Below are 16,958 nucleotides of genomic sequence, written 5' to 3' on the forward strand. Positions count from 1 at the left end.
AAATATTGAAAAAGTATCATGTTTTTGTGTCATTTGTTTAATCGGGTTATCTTTATCTATCATTAGGGTTTAGTGTGAGATCAATAACATTTTAGGTTTGAAATATGTTAAATATTTGAAAATCCTAAGGGGTTTACAAACTTTTTCTCGTCACTTTGTGTGTGTGTGTATATAGGTCTAGTTGTTGTTTTTTTTGTTTTTTTAAACAACAGCCTCAAATGGACTTAACTTTTATTCAGGTATGCCAAATATAACTGTTTTACTGAATTAGATGAAAAATATGCAAACTAAAGATATTTCGTCTATTTCTGTATGATTCCTTAAACCTTTGTAACTTTTTGAATACTGGACACTTTGTGACATCATACAATTGCATACCAAAAAAACCCAGCATTTTTCTGGTACCTAGACTTGCTATTGATTACATCTCTAATATATATGGATATGAGAAAGGTTTATAAATGGCTAAATCATCACATGTACTATGATAACAAAATACCATGTTTATACAAAGGTGGCATAGGGCTCCTAATCAATTTAAAGACAAAGTTCTGAGCACAGACATTTATTTTGCATTAGTTTGAGAATTAATTAGTTTGATGTGATAATTTGAATGTAGCATAGTTTATAAACTTTAAGCAGTGGGTTCAGAAATAATACTATATGCATCTACTGTATCCAACTACTGTATGCAGCTCCCTATTACCAAGGGAAATTAAAAGTATGGGTTTTGAAATCCTTTCTATGACTTCAAGATCACTTCCAGGATACTTCCTGTTGGGGGAGGTTAATTATAAGTTTAATACATCTTTTGTAAAACATGGCCACCTTTAAAAAAAATATTCACATTGAACATTAAAATCGTTTGGTTTCACAGACCCTTCACGAATCTTGGACTATTTGAACTAATTAAACATTAGGGAGGCCAAGATAAGCACTTGTCATTGCATTTAAACAAGATATCATGGTAATTATAATACTACTGAAATTCTGAAATATAAGATTTAATAGATTATAATATTTGTTAAACACTACTGAACAAATAATTTTCACACTGCTTTTCAAATATTTGTACATGTTTTCAACAATGTGCTTTTTGTTTACAATAAAGCTGGAGCAGATAGCCTTATAATATTTATAAATCTTTAATGTATAAGGGGTTCAGTCCCAATATATCAGCAATGTTATAGAATAAAGTTGCACTTTCTATTCGGATATATATATATATATATATATAGATATATGTATATATAGTTTTGGATAATATATATTATATATATATATAATTCACATATCATATCCTACATAGGATGTTGACCTAGGATGTGGATTTTAAACAATATTTGTTATTGATAACATCAGGTACTACATCAGAATTTCTTAAAGTAAAAAAAAAAAAAAAAAAAAAAAACAAAAAAAAAAAAAAACCAGGTTAGATCCAGAAACATTTTTATTGAAAAGTTGTAATGCAAATAACAAAACAATGTAACACATGAAATATAACATAAATAAATAAGAGATAATAGTCTTCATACAAAACAAATGTGTAAACAACTTTTAAACAAAGAAATTTACTAAGCATTTGTATTTTCAGTCATTTTGCAGTATGCCACTTGACATCAACATTTCTGAATACTGTTGCATTCCCGTTAGATGGGCAACACGTATAGTCGAGCCATCTCATACAAAGCAAAATCCAGCTAGAAGGTGTAAGGGAGGTCTAGTTGTTGTTTTGTTTTTTTGTTTTTTAACAACAGCCTCAAATGGACTTAACTTTTATTCAGGAATGCCAAAGATAACTGCTTTACTGAATTAGATGAAAAATGTGCAAATTAACAATATTTAGTCTATTTCTGTATGATTCCTTAAACCTTTGTAACTGTTTGAATACTGGGCACTTTGTGACATCATACAATTGCATACCAAACAAAAACAAAAAAAAAACAGCATTTTTCTGGTACCTAGTCTTGCTATTGATTACATCTCTAATATATATGGTTATGAGAAAGGTTTATAAATGGCTAAATCATCATATGTACTATGATAACAAATACCATGTTTATACAAAGGTGGCATAGGGCTCCTAAGTGTTAAACTTATTTGCCACCCTGTCATGTATTTTTTTTCTTTTACACAATAATTAATAGAATGGGTCTTGCAAGTAAAACTTTGGCTAGTGATATCTTTTATTATGAAACCACTGGTCATTGGCTAATGCAGATCTCAATATTGAGTTCCACATGTAGTTTTTGTTGTATTTTACATTGATCAAAACCAACTTGGATTAACATTTTATAATCTTCCATAAAGCGAATGCAGTAAAAACCTGCAGTATAAGAACAAGGTGCCACACCTCAGTGATATTCCAAGTTCAACTTATGCAAATCCCATTTAGGACACCATTACCCAGTTCCTACACTATTTAGCAAGTAAACAAGAACTCTTCATCAAACAATCTGAGTTCTTTGTACTGCATTCATTATATCAGAGGTCAAGCCGTAAAGGTACTGTTGTATTTTCAGTGCAAACATAATTAGGACGGCCAGAAAACTGTCTAATACACAACTGATGATAAGTGGATATAACAGATTCAGACTTGCAACTTAGAAAAGCTATTTCTGCTTTTTCCAGTTAATAAAAATGAAAAACATCAAAAAATGACAGAAAGTAAAATAGTCTTACGAAGCATTTTTAATACCCACAAGCATGTTTTTCTTGGTAGCGGCAGTCACCATAATGGAAACAATCAGTTAAAAATCTGTTCATTCACCTTACTGCTTAACACGTTGTGTTAATTTCTACAGCAGAGCCTCAAAAAGAATACTCAAATGAGTGAAACTACACAGGGAACATTTTTACACAAACAGCATAAAGCACTTTTAAGGAACATAAATACATGTGCATTTGTCTTACACAAAACAGAACCATTTTTTCCTACACAGGACATTACACTAATGCTCACTGGACTCGACTCCATTACAAAGTGAAGTTGGACTAGACTAGTTAAGGACGAAACCGTTGACCATGTAATATTAGAATGTTGTTTATTATTACTCTCAGTGACACAGAAAGGTAATGTTACACTTCCTGCATTTTTATTATCCTGCAAACAGACTTAAACATTATCTGTTCAATTTATCAGAAAGTTGGACTGGTGGCATTTTGACACAATTTACTGTTGTTAGCGGCACTTTTTGGGGACTACAAGCAGATGGCCACTACATGTATGGGTATACATTAGTTCAGAATCAAATATCTGCTATGTATCTGAATTAGGTAGCTTGGTCCAGAGAAGTTAGTGTAATGCTTTTCTCCTGCAGCAGAACAGTGCTATATACTCAAACAAAAGGTTAATGACAAAGCAGCAGACACCTGGTGAAAGAAAAGAACCTGGATCAAGAAAATGTTTCAATCTGCTCAGTTACCATTATCACCAGGTGAGAGGAATTTCCCATGGAGAACATACCAAGCTGACTCAAAGGAAGGGGCTGGATAACATATACTTCTTGGATTAGTCCATGTTGAATGAAGCCCCCATAGCTAAAAATGGTAGGTTAAAAACAGCCCCTTTGAAGTTGCTTCAACTAAAAGCGATGCCCACCCTTTGGAATTAACACAAATTAGTCAAAATTAACCAGAATTGTGTGAAGATTTGTAGCGCTGTCTGGAATTAGAAATTGGTTTATGGATTGAGTAAAGTCATCTTAATGGGATTTTCAATGTTAGCTTCAGTATACAGCAATGGGGAAGAAGCACACTATTGTATATATTTAGTGTTCACAGAAATTATTTTGTATACTTCTGTTTTACATAACTAGACAACCAACCAATTATAACATATTCAAGAAGTCTGGACATGTGTTATTTTCCTTGTAAAATTGACATGCATTCTTTGTACAAAGGCTACCTTTAAGGTATTTAAATAAAACAGGAGACTGAAGTGCTCCTTCGTGAATAAGGGACAAGGGATAAATAACTGTAAAATGACAAGAAAAAGTAAAGGATTTTTGTTGCCTATAAACATTCCACGCATCTTCCCCTAAACAAGTCTAATTTCTTCCATCCATGTCCAGGGACAGGAATAAAGTTACTCGTGGACCACAGAGTCTTCCTCCTCTCCGCTGGGGTTAAACCTGTTGAAGTGGAGGCTGAAGTCGCGGTCAGACTCAACGCTATCTAACTCAGACGAGGCAGAAATGAGACCCAGTCGGGCTGTACGCAGTTCTGGTGCCACCTGTGGGGGAGCTGCTGCCCGCGTGCCTCGTGAGCTGGGGCTTGACCTAGGCTTTGGCAGGACAGGACTGGTCAATCCCAGGTTGCTTAGGGCATCCAGAGTGCCATCGGGGTCAACCATGACGTTGATAACTTTAGGACAAAAAAGAAAAAGAGGGTGTTAATTGATAATAGGAATGCTGAGGAAATGGCCCAGGAATGCTATTGATGTGCGACCCTTCGATGCCAAAGGTGAATACAGTAAGTGAAAGGTAAGACCTATATTAAGAAGTTGGAAAGCCTCCAATAAATGTGAAGATAAAGGCAAGATAAACTGAAGCTTTTAGTTTTATTTAACATCAGTATGTTAAGCTCTGAACAATCAACAATCAAAGGGAATATTTTTTTTTTTTTTTTTAAGTACAAGTTTTTTCTCCTAAAGTAATATTTTAAGGCTCCATTTAGTCTACCTGAAATTAACCACACTGTAAAACATTATTTTGAGATTAAGTTGATTGAGTCAAAGATCTCCAACACTAATTTCACCAAATGTTTGAGCTCCCCTCTGGCAGGAGTTAAATGTATTAAAATACAGCATAAGGGATGCGTTACAAAATAGTATCCTAATTGCTGCACAGCTGTGTTTTAAACTACTTAAAAAGACAAAGATACCCTGTCCAAGTCGACTGGAACTAATTAGCAGCAGAAGAACAGAAAGAAGTTGCTGTAGTAATTTGATTTTCAACCTAAAAAATAAAACCAATATTATTTGTTTTCTTGACACACTTTCCTCAGTAATTGAACTTGTGTTGTTCATGAGATTTATTTATTTATTTTAATCCGTTACAACACTGACCAATGGCTAAATGAGAGTGTCAGATAAAACGGCAGATAAACGGGTGCTGACTGTATTTTGTAAAAATAAACATACTTCCAGTAATAACTGAAATGCATTGACTCGAGTATATTTAGAAGTGAGGCGACAGCATGATTAAGAGTTCAAATGTCCATATTTAAGGGAATGATTAGGTGCAGCCCAGGATCACGCCTTTTAGCCTGAAAGGAGCCACCCTCCTATGAGGCGAGACCTTTGGCAGCTATCACAAGTCAACTAAGACCAGGGGATGGGAGCCATTGGAGGCTCAGCTGCAAATGAGGCTGGTGGTAAACCAATGAGGGAAGAAAAGGGCCAGTTGTCTTGCCTCTAGAATAGCAACAAGCCTTTAAAATACCAAACGTCTGTAATTTCATTTGTAAAGAGTATGAGAAAATTAGGACCCAGTTTCACCTGTGTGTGCATGTCTTTAAATCTGTTTTAATTAAACTTGACTTTTTACCTGAAACCATGAGAAGCAGAATGCGCTTTGACAGCTGCTGATTGCATCAAGCCAGGTCTTTCAAGATTGAATCTTTGTCTCTGTCCTCATTCTGCTGAGCTAATACAATTTAACACTCAGCAAGCTTTAGAATACGAAACCGGACTATAGACACAAGAATAAAGAATTACACAACCACTATCACTTGCAGCTCAGTGGATAAGGATCCTGAAGAGCAACTGAAATGCAACTCTATACCCTCTTGAGCATTGTGGTCTTACCCTGTAGTTGTTTTTCGACTCTCTTCAGCTCCAGCAAGATTGATGAAATCTCCTGCAGAAAAGGCGGGAAAAAAAGCCCCACATGTCAAAATCTGAGAATGCATGCAATTTCTTAGACATTTTGGTAATATACAGGCCGGTTATAAATAGGACAGATTTGTTTTTTTCATTTGGTTCTGTTTCCTAATGGATACTACTCTTTCATCATATTCGCTCCCCCCCCTCCCCCAAAGTAACTTGATTGAACCTGAAAAAAGGTTTTACAACCTTTACTTTCATGTTTTTAATCTCCAGTACAGCTCTCTGAACAATACTAATGCACATTGCACTGCAAAAAAAGTAATATTCCTTCAACCAAAAAAAGAGGAATAATATTCACATTTCAATCTAATGTGTTTTAATGTCTAAATAGTTTAAACATCTCCTGACTCATCTCATCTCCTGACTGGTGAGACAAGACCTGCTGATGGAAGGTAGATTAACAGCAGTGTCTTCACACAACAAGTTCTGCTGTTACTTAGAGATAAGACATGTTTATTACCCTGACAATTATTAACACTTGCAATACAAATTACTGTTCTGAATTAAAAACAACGACTTCAATGTATTCTTCTAGCTAACCCCAAAACCAAACAACTTTTAAGAGATGCCTCAAGATAACTGCATACATATTCTTTGGAATTGCACTTCCTGCTCAAGCAAAGGCAGAAAGCTGGTAGCTGGAATTCAGACCTGGCTTCATTTAGCTGTCCATTGGCTGTGGCTCCAAACTAATATAATTTGTTTTGATATAAATGGCCATTGCCAAAATACATAATTGGCTACTTGACCTGCCCTGGTCTCCTCAGTCAAGACATAAACCTTACAGAAAATGCATTATATTATTCTGACAAGGACATGTACCCTAGTCTTATAATCTGAGAGGTAACATCTCACTTCCATTAGGATCCTCATTGTCTTGAAGCTGGATGGTTTAGATATATGGGAAGGGTGAGAGAGACACATAGGAATTCAAAAGAAACATTTCCTTCATCTCTTTCTTCAAGACAGCCAGAAAAATCCAAGTCTTCCTGCTTGTTTAAAACTGTGGGCCTCAGACTAACAATAAACAGGTTGTTCCTGGCATGTACTGCTGATTCCTCTGGCTTTGTGACTGAAAGAGTGCTGACAAGTTGAATTGTAATCTTATGTTACTTTTATGTTACATTTAGGCTTTATGTAATTGTCACCATTTCTGTTTACCATCAATATATAATTTGTTTTGGATCAAAGATCTTCAGTTACTGTTTAAAATGTGATGCAGGGCCTAACCAGAATATTCTAAAGGAAATTGCGCCACCTGGCGGTTGTTCAGAGAACTTTCATAAATGTTGTTGAGGCATAATTACACCACCCACTCGATATATCGCAGGTGTCTGGTGCCAATATAAATCAGCTATATATTGAGGATAGCGACATAGCGAGAGACCCATAGAAAAACAAATATGCTAACAAATAAATAGTGTACAACCACTCCATCGTTTTATCGAGTGCGTCAGGGTCCATTATAAATCCTCTACGCAACCTGCTTTTTCTCATTTTTCATGTAAAAAGCAGCACACCATTTTAATTTGTACAGCAGAGGGTAATTGCTTCAATCATCAATTTCAGTCTTCATGAGTCTTCCTCTTCTTTCTCAAATGCACGAACCTGCTGCACTGAAAGAATCCATTGCCAACACAGGAGGCTTGTTGCTAGGGAGCTGACGTCACCGCCTTGTGGCTTTTGCTAGTGCATTGCTGCCACACGTGAACACCTTGTTGGCTAAAATAAAAACCGCTTCAGCAAGGAGATATTTAATTTGCTTTGTGTTACTGTGCAATGTGTGTATATATGATAACAGTAAGATATTTATGTTTGTTTTTAATTGTTTTGTATATTGTTGTTTGTAATGTGCAGTACGAAATAAGAACATAAGAAAGTTTACAAACGAGAGGAGGCCATTCGGCCCATCTTGCTCGTTTGGTTGTTAGTAGCTTATTGATCCCAAAATCTCATCAAGCAGCTTCTTGAAGGATCCCAGGGTGTCAGCTTCAACAACATTACTGGGGAGTTGATTCCAGACCCTCACAATTCTCTGTGTAAAAAAGTGCCTCCTATTTTCTGTTCTGAATGCCCCTTTGTCTAAACTCCATTTGTGACCCCTGGTCCTTGTTTCTTTTTTCAGGACAAATTACTGTTCGTTTCAATAAAACGAACAGTAATTCTAAGTGCCTATGTATGCAGCTAAGGCATACGCAGTTAGATAGTAAAAATGGGGAACCAACACCAGAATCACGATATATCCGAAGTATAGCGAGGGGTGGCTGTACTTAAAAGGAAAAGGAAAGTTCACAGCCCATGCAAGGAAAGCCCACAGTACATGTATAACCTTAAAAGATTAATCAAATTATCCTGCAATTAAACTGTCCTACAAACATGATTACAGAAGCAATACTGTATGCTTTAATTGGATAATTTGTCTGTCCAGTTTAACCTCTAAAAATATACAATGATTTATTAAAATTGCTGAATGAAAACACAAAACATTTGGCATTAGTTAAGCCACTGGCATTTGTTCAACAACGGTAAAGTGAAAAATAAAATGTTTCACAACAACACAGCAGTGACTTTTCCAGTCTAGTTGCCAGGGAACATGCCACATTGAGAATGCCATGTATTATGAATCTCGTGTATTTAGTGATTTAGACATACAAGATGGGATTAGTTTGTTCTCTTACCTTGTTTGATGTTTTCAGAAGTGGCATGTCACTTTCAGCTCGCAACTTGTTTTCAATTTCTTCCCAATTCCTGTCCTTGTCCTTAAATAGTATTCTAAAAGGAAAGCAAAAAAAATGAACACAATTGAAATGTTGTTTGGCAGTAAAAGAAGAACTGTCAGTTTGATCCTTCAGCATCTATGTGATAAATGCTACCTGTCAATCTGTCAAGGTCAGCGAGTAGATTTTTGTTTTTACCATTCTTACTCTTATGTGCTACTATTCCACTCTCTACAGTAACTTGCAGCTGATGTTACTTTACGCTTAATGTCAACAAGAGTTTAATCTTGTGCAAGCAGAAAATGTCTGAGCAGAGGGCAAAGGGTGAATTTATGTGTGATGAATTCTGACTTCACAGTGTGTAATAACAGGGACAGGTGAATAAATGCAGACAACGGAAGATGGGGCAGTGGCTAGCTATACTCAACAGTGTATTCCTTGCACTCTTTTCTGTGGCAAGACTATGAGTAAACTTAATTAGATATAGCCACTGAACACTTACAAACACATTATAAGTCATTAAAACATCAACATTTCTTTTCTACTTTCACCTGAAGAAGAGACCTCTGGGGTCGTGAAAGCTTGTGATTTAATGATTTTGTAGTTAGCTTAAAAGGCATGTCATATGCAGACAGGCTAAAAGAATTGAATCTGTTCAGTCTTGAACAAAGAAGACTACGTGGCGACCTAATTCAAGCATTCAAAATTCTAAAAGGTATTGACAGTGTCGACCCAAGGGACTTTTTCAGCCTGAAAAAAGAAACAAGGACCAGGGGTCACAAATGGAGTTTAGACAAAGGGGCATTCAGAACAGAAAATAGGAGGCACTTTTTTACACAGAGAATTGTGAGGGTCTGGAATCAACTCCCCGGTAATGTTGTTGAAGCTGACACCCTGGGATCCTTCAAGAAGCTGCTTGATGAGATTTTGGGATCAATAAGCTACTAACAACCAAACGAGCAAGATGGGCCGAATGGCCTCCTCTCGTTTGTAAACGTTCTTATGTTCTAATTAAAGGTATCACCGCTCCATCTCTTTGTCTATCATGGACTGATACGGCTACCATATCACCTATCAAAGTCATTAAAATGAGTGCTATGCTATGTGAAAAATTATAATATGTTCTAATGGAGACATGACTTCTAATACTGCAAATCTTGGTAAATTGTATGGATTACCAAGTACTCTTAAAATGATAATTTGAATGAGCATGCAATCTCACAAGGATAGCAGCACCCACTTTTTTTTTTTTGTAGGAATGAAGGCTGGGGGTCTTTACCTTTCATCCTTAATATTGTGGTATTCCTGAACAGATAATCATCCCATCTTCAAATAAATGTACATGTTTTGAGTGAATGACCAGAAGTATACTTAAAACATCATGATACATTAAAAAAAAAGAAATAACCCTGCGTAGCCACATGAATGACTGGAGATGGCAATCTCTGTTTCTTTTGTAGTCTGTATCTCCTGGATGAGTTAAAGTAAATGTTTTAAATGGAGTGTTATGTTTTCTTCAATTCACTGGATCATTTACTCCTCCCATCATGCAGACATGCTGTCTTGTATTTCATTACAATTGCACAAAACCAGCACAAACTTAAGACAGGGAGCAGAAGTTTATGAAAAACAAAAGCAGCAGTCCCTCTTCTAGTTATAAATTAATAATCGTTGCCAAACTGTTGCAAGCTTTTCCAATTAAAAACCTCATGCAAATGAATGCATCTAAACAAAACAGGGGAAAGCACATACTCTTTGATCACTTAATCAACAGTTTAATGAAGCACATTAGGCAATCATAAATAACATTACTAATTCAGTGTCTGCTGCAGTGTAACAGTCAGCAAGGTCAATGTTGTATCAGTCTCATTTGAAAAGATTAGGTCTCCTGACTCACAAAGTTTAGCAAAATAGCATTGTTTTAATACTGTACTTTTAAACAAATGCATATGGTTTACTACCTAAAGAAACTGGGACGAAATAGTTATTATCATTATCTAAAAAAGGCATGAATTGTTGACTTAAGAGAGCTATCAATTAGACGTTGCACTTAGTGTTTTTTTTTTTTTGAATAAGACTTTATGTTAAAAAAGACATTTGGTGTTTTGTAACTGAACGGTATCCCGTTAAGACCGCCCATGAAGCATTTGACAGGCTGCACAAAATGTCAGTTCATCAGCAGAGATGATTATTGGTTGTTAGTTGTCTTGGAAATGAATTCTATCATGTGGTTAGTTAGTAAAGCCTGGGGAGTACAGGACTACCCTCCCAGAAGGTCACAGGCTTAACTGTATTATTGTTAATTGTTTGCCAGCTGGCAAATATTATAAATTGAAGCCAGCTGCCAAATATAAAAGGGCAGCAGTCGGTCTAGTCGAGGCTGCTGTGTGAAAAGTCAGCTTGATTGTGTGCTCAAGCGTATCAGAAAAAAAAGGTACTGTGTGATCCTTTTGTTTCGTAAGTTGGGTATTATGTAAACAACTGGGTGTTGTAATTTTTTTTAAACAGGTAAACAGCTTAGCTGTCATGTTTTATAATTAGGTTCCTGCTCTGTTTAGTTTGAAAAGAACTAGGTTTTTGTTTGTTTATTTTTAGTTTTGTATTATTAAAAGTGTGCGTCACCACTAAACTCACAAGTTTTGTGTGCTGGGTCTCATTTTAAAGGGCAAACGAACCTGTGAGTGTGTCCTGTGTTACAGTGTCTATCTATCTATCTATCTATCTATCTATATATATATATATATAACATAAGAACATAAGAACATAAGATAAGAACATAAGAACTATCTAAGAACATAAGAACATATATAAGAACATAAGAAAGTTTACAAACGAGAGGAGGCCATTCGGCCCATCTTGCTCGTTTGGTTGTTAGTAGTATTGATCCCAAAATCTCATCAAGCAGCTTCTTGAAGGATCCCAGGGTGTCAGCTTCAACAACATTACTGGGGAGTTGATTCCAGACCCTCACAATTCTCTGTGTAAAAAAGTGTCTCCTATTTTCTGTTCTGAATGCCCCTTTGTCTAAACTCCATTTGTGACCCCTGGTCCTTGTTTCTTTTTTCAGGCTAAAAAGTCCCTTGCGTCGACACTGTCAATACCTTTTAGAATTTTGAATGCTTGAATTAGGTCGCCACGTAGTCTTCTTTGTTCAAGACTGAACAGATTCAATGCCTGTCTGCATATGACATGTTTTAAGAATAATTCTGGTCGCTCTTCTTTGCACTCTTTCTAGAGCAGCAATATCTTTTTTATAGCGAGGTGACCAGAACTGCACACAATATTCAAGATGAGGTCTTACTAGTGCATTGTACAGTTTTAACATTACAATTTAAATTCAACACTTTTCACAATGTATCCGAGTATCTTGTTAGCCTTTTTTATAGCTTCCCCACATTGCAGAAAGACATCCATATTTGGTGTGCTTTCACCAATTAACCAATCTAAATCAAATCCATATTTGGTGTGACCACCCTTTGCCTTCAAAACAGCATCAATTCTTCTAGGTACACTTGCACAAAATCAGGGATTTTGTAGGCATATAGTCAGGTGTATGATTAAACAATTATACCAAACAGGTGCTAATGATCATCAATTCAATATGTAGGTTGAAACACAAAACAGAAAAAGAAACAGCGGTGTAGGAGGACTAAAACTGGGTGAGGAACAGCCAAACTCAGCTAACAAGGTGAGGTTGCTGAAGACAGTTTACTGTCAAAAGTCATACACCATGGCAAGACTGAGCACAGCAACAAGACACAAGGTAGTTATACTGCATCAGCAAGGTCTCTCCCAGGCAGAAATTTCAAGGCAGACAGGGGTTTCCAGATGTGCTGTCCAAGCTCTTTTGAAGAAGCACAAAGAAAAGGGCAACGTTGAGGACCGTAGACACAGTGGTTGGCCAAGGAAACTTACTGGAGCAGATGAAAGACACATCATGCTTATTTCCCTTCGCAATCGAAGATGTCCAACAAGGCCAAGCGACTCAACTATGCATAAAAACACAGGAACGGGGGTGCAGAAAAATGTGAGCAGGTGCTCTGGACTGATGAGTCAAAATTTGAAATATTTGGCTGTACCAGAAGGCAGTTTGTTCGCTGAAGGGCTGGAGAGCGGTACACGAATGAGTGTCTGCAGGCAACAGTGAAGCATGGTGGAGGTTCCTTGCAAGTCTGAGGCTGCATTTCTGCAAATGGAGTTGGGGATTTGGTCAGAATTAATGGTCTCCTCAATGCTGAGAAGTACAGGCAGATACTTATCCATCATGCAATACCATCAGGGAGGCATCTGATTGGCCCCAAATTTATTCTGCAGCATGACAACGACCTCAGACATACAGCGAAAGTCATTAAGAACTATCTTCAGCGTAAAGAAGAACAAGGAGTCCTGGAAGTGATGGTATGGCCTCCAAAGAGCCCTGATCTCAACATCATTGAGTCTGTCTGGGATTACATGAAGAGAGAGAAGCAACTGAGGCTGCCTAAATCCACAGAAGAACTATGGTTAGTTCTCCAAGATGTTTGGGCCAACCTACCTGCCGAGTTCCTTCAAAAACTGTGTGCAAGTGTATCTAGAAGAATTTATGCTGTTTTGAAGGCAAAGGGTGGTCACACCAAATATTGATTTAATGTAGTTTTTTTTATTCTTTTCACTCACTCATTTTGTTAATTGATAAATATAATCTATTAACATGTCTCTTTTTGAAAGCATTCTTACTTTACAGCATTTTTTCACACCTGCCTAAAACTTTTGCACAGTACTGTATGCATATATATATATATATATATATATATATACACACACACACACACAGGGCTGCTCCGACTAACAGCTTAAATTGGACCGATTAATCAACTAAAGAGTTTTTCAATTTAAAAATATCGGACAGATTTCTTTTTAGCTGGGCATTTTGATCTCCATTTCCCAACATACCCTGCTGAGAGAATGCGCGAGAGAAGGCTTCCTTCGTCAGTTCGGATCTAGTTTGTTGTTGTTACACACATTTTCTGCAACATCTGGAATGATCCTCAATGTCTGCTGCCAGCTCGGAAAAATATGTCTGCCCGATATCTCTTACTACAAATCAAAGCAGACTTTATTCATTTTAAAACCGTGTTGGTGAAAAGGGAGTTTTTACGTTTAAGTTGAATATAAAATTTGTTCAAAGTCATCTCCATTTTACTGAGAAGATGAAATTCGAAGATTGACATTAGGCAGTGATGACCTAGGTAGGAGTCAGATAAAAACGGTTTTACATGTACACACTGTGATGAAGCCCCTCTTGTCAGGATGGCCAGGGGTTTTATCACCGCTTTACTTTATGGTACTAAAAGATTAAGATTGAAATATGCCATATTTATTTAATTTTAAAGAAATACTAATTAGCAGGAGTTTGGGAACCAGCCCCATAGTTATTTTCAATTAAAACTGCTTAAAAAACTAGAAAGTTGTTTTAATAAACAAAGGAAACCAGTACCTGATTTTGCCAGCAGTCTTGTCCACTGCCTGTCTTACTTTCGATGACAGCTGAGACACAGAAGTAAGCAATAAACTGTCCAACACAGCCTGCAAAGTAAAACATACCTTAATATATATCTGCATACAAAAATGTACATGTAAATGTATATGAGCATATGTAAATGTATTAACAGCATGTAGATACCAATTTACATTTACAGTATTTTATAAATCATAAAATTATCCATTGGTTCCTCTTGACATTTTGAATAATGCAACATGGATGGTCGATGGTTGATGTTGGAATAGTGAAGTTTTCTGATAACGACAGAAATGAACACACTGTAGTCTACTGGTCATTCATGCTTTTATGTCATTATCAGAACACAATTTCGACAGATCTACCACCCTACCGAAAGGAGAAGAATATAAAATAGTATTATAATAAAGCACTGTTTATTTACCTCATAAAAACATTTCTGTCAAAACCCCTATCCATATGGAGAAGTGAGTCAGAATGAATAGAAACTGTGTATGTATTTAATGCTGGTGAAATACACTGTACTGCAATAGCGCTCCTTGATGTCCATTCTAGTCAATGTTAAAGTAATGAGTTCTCACTTCATCCCGGTTCCAGGTTCTTCTCCGAATGGCTGCCTGGGGGTCAGGGGCCTCTGTACGGGGACGAAGCTCGACAGCTCGTCCATTGATCTCCGGAGCCTTGCTTTGCATAGCAGGGGGAATCTTTCTGAAGTTGAGGCTTTCATCAAACACTCGATCCACCAACTAGAAAGAGGAGACCAAAGCTGTAAAATAGTGCTGCTGCATCAGCAAAATAATGTCACAAAATTAGTAAGAAACTACTAAGGTACATGAAGAGGGGCTTATATTGACAATAGAAGTGGTTTAACTCAGTGTTTATCTAAGAACTTTACTGGCCTTTTATAACACATGTCTAGTTATATGTTTTTTGTTTTTTTTTTGTTATTAACTGCAATAGCCATGCTTAAAAAAAAAATGATCACATTTAGGTCAAAATCTCTAATTACCATAAGCTTTAACTATCTTTCCAATCCACCAATTCCAAACTAATTCACATTCAATCACATACACAATGTATTTCATTGCAGAATAAGCTCATTATAGTTACTATTTTTCAGCTGTTAGTGGTTTGTTTTAAGTGTGGCTACAAGGCATCAGTACTTACATCAGTTACAGTTTGTGTTAAAATGAAGATGCACAGCAGTTAGTTACTTCAGAGGAAATGGGTACTGTATAGAATTTCAGATTATGAAGTTGGTGGAAGCTGAAGTAGTCAATAGTGCAACAGGCAGTGGTCAACAACCTCCTTACTGTATTTGTGAATATTTTTTACCATATTTTCACTACACGTGATTAACCATAGTAAACATTTACACGTGTGCATCCAGGAAAACAAATGATACCGTGAGTAATCACAAATAAAGAAATGCACAGGGACAAAAGTACTGAATCTGAAAAAAAGCCAACAATTTAAACATTTTTAAAGCATTTCCAATTTAGTTGAAAGTCACTATTCCAAATCAAGATTTAGGTGATTTTCATTCAATTAGATCAATTAGTTAAGCGTATTTGCTGACAGCAGTTTCCTGCACAAATCCACTTCCACCAATTCAGCTGAACTGCATCTTTAATTCAATACAAGATCAAAGGAGACAGAAATGTTTTAAATACAGAAGCAAAAAAAGTAATAATTTACAAAAAGCAAACCAAGACGTAAAGCAAAACAAGGAATAAAGAAAAGAAAGGACCTTCTGCATTCCTCCACGAGGCTGCCCTACCTCTTCCCTGGTGTCAATGGCAGAGCCTGGGGTGGTGGCTGCAGTGCTTACTGTGGTGCTGGGGGCTGTGCTAGGCGAGCTCACTGAGTCGATCTCTCCTGCCACGTCATGGATCTCTCGTGCGAGGGTCGCCAGGTCTTTGGCCAGGTCTTGACTAATCCTACGCACACATGGAAATAACCTATTACACATCAAACAGGGTTAGGAACAGTGGGGTACAACAATTGGCCAGTAAGTTGGCCTCCAAAAACATTTTGGTATTGTATTTTTTTTGCTTAAAGTAATTGTAGCTAACAAAAACATTCCACAAAGCCTAGCCATTTTGCACTTCCATTAGCTACATAGGTCTCAAATGTGCAGTTTTGAAAGAAAGGCATGTTACAGCACACAAGTACACTTGCACTTCTTGGGCCATTTCATCTCAGCAGTGTCTTCTGGGTGAAAGCACATTACAGACTGAAAGCATGTTTGTCAACTGGGGATGATGCTGACTGGATATTGCCAGGAAAGAAGCCAGTGAAGGGGTGTGGACAATATCACTCTCCAGGTGAAATGACCCATGGCGTGCAAGGAAGTATAAAAGCGTGGCTTGCACCAGAGATTCATTTAACCTAGCGTAGTACGATACCATGTTTAAAATAAAAACACATGTTTGCTAAAACATGAGCTTCTTTCAATTTGAAAAATACCAATTTGAAATGAATACAAGTTTAACAGGGGTAGTATAATTTTCAAAGCGGTCCCTGGCAAAACCTTGAACTAACTTCTCCTAAAGCTGATGCTTACTCTTGTTGTCCATCATGCTGACCTGGTAAAGTATCTTTTTTAAAGCCATATGACATGGGCATGTTTTAGCAGGTCAAGGAATGGCTGCTTATTTTAGTTTCTAAATTACTGTCTAGGTGATTCATTACAGATTACAGACCTGCATGACAGGATAGCTACACAAGAGGTAATGCAGGATTTGCTGTGAAGTTATAGTTAAGTATATCTTAGCGCCATCTGGTGACAACAACATATTTCATTTTTGTAAATTAAATAGTTTTAGTTTTTTTTTTAAATGTCTAACTATGT

General features: G+C 36.7%; 1 protein-coding gene across 8 annotated transcripts in view; it reads right to left on the reverse strand.

Moving 5' to 3' along the window:
* Positions 1–1,507: 1,507 nt before the first annotated feature.
* The window catches only part of LOC121317177 (centrosomal protein of 170 kDa-like), a 102,993-nt gene continuing 87,542 nt past the window's right edge, over positions 1,508–16,958 (reverse strand). For 2 of the 8 annotated variants that reach the window (XM_041252835.1, XM_041252831.1), the window contains 6 exons: positions 15,855–16,044; positions 14,686–14,850; positions 14,084–14,172; positions 8,569–8,662; positions 5,810–5,861; positions 1,508–4,365 (listed from right to left, as the gene is read on the reverse strand). In XM_041252835.1, the coding sequence (XP_041108769.1) occupies positions 4,088–4,365; positions 5,810–5,861; positions 8,569–8,662; positions 14,084–14,172; positions 14,686–14,850; positions 15,855–16,044 (868 nt within the window). In that variant the 3' untranslated portion in view covers positions 1,508–4,087. Of the gene's footprint in view, positions 4,366–5,809; positions 5,862–8,568; positions 8,663–14,083; positions 14,173–14,685; positions 14,851–15,854; positions 16,066–16,958 lie in introns of all 8 variants that reach the window. The other 6 variants (XM_041252834.1, XM_041252830.1, XM_041252838.1 and 3 more) reach the window with 5 other exon arrangements.

This window comes from Polyodon spathula, chromosome 6 (assembly GCF_017654505.1).
Source record: "Polyodon spathula isolate WHYD16114869_AA chromosome 6, ASM1765450v1, whole genome shotgun sequence".
NCBI lineage: Eukaryota > Metazoa > Chordata > Actinopteri > Acipenseriformes > Polyodontidae > Polyodon > Polyodon spathula.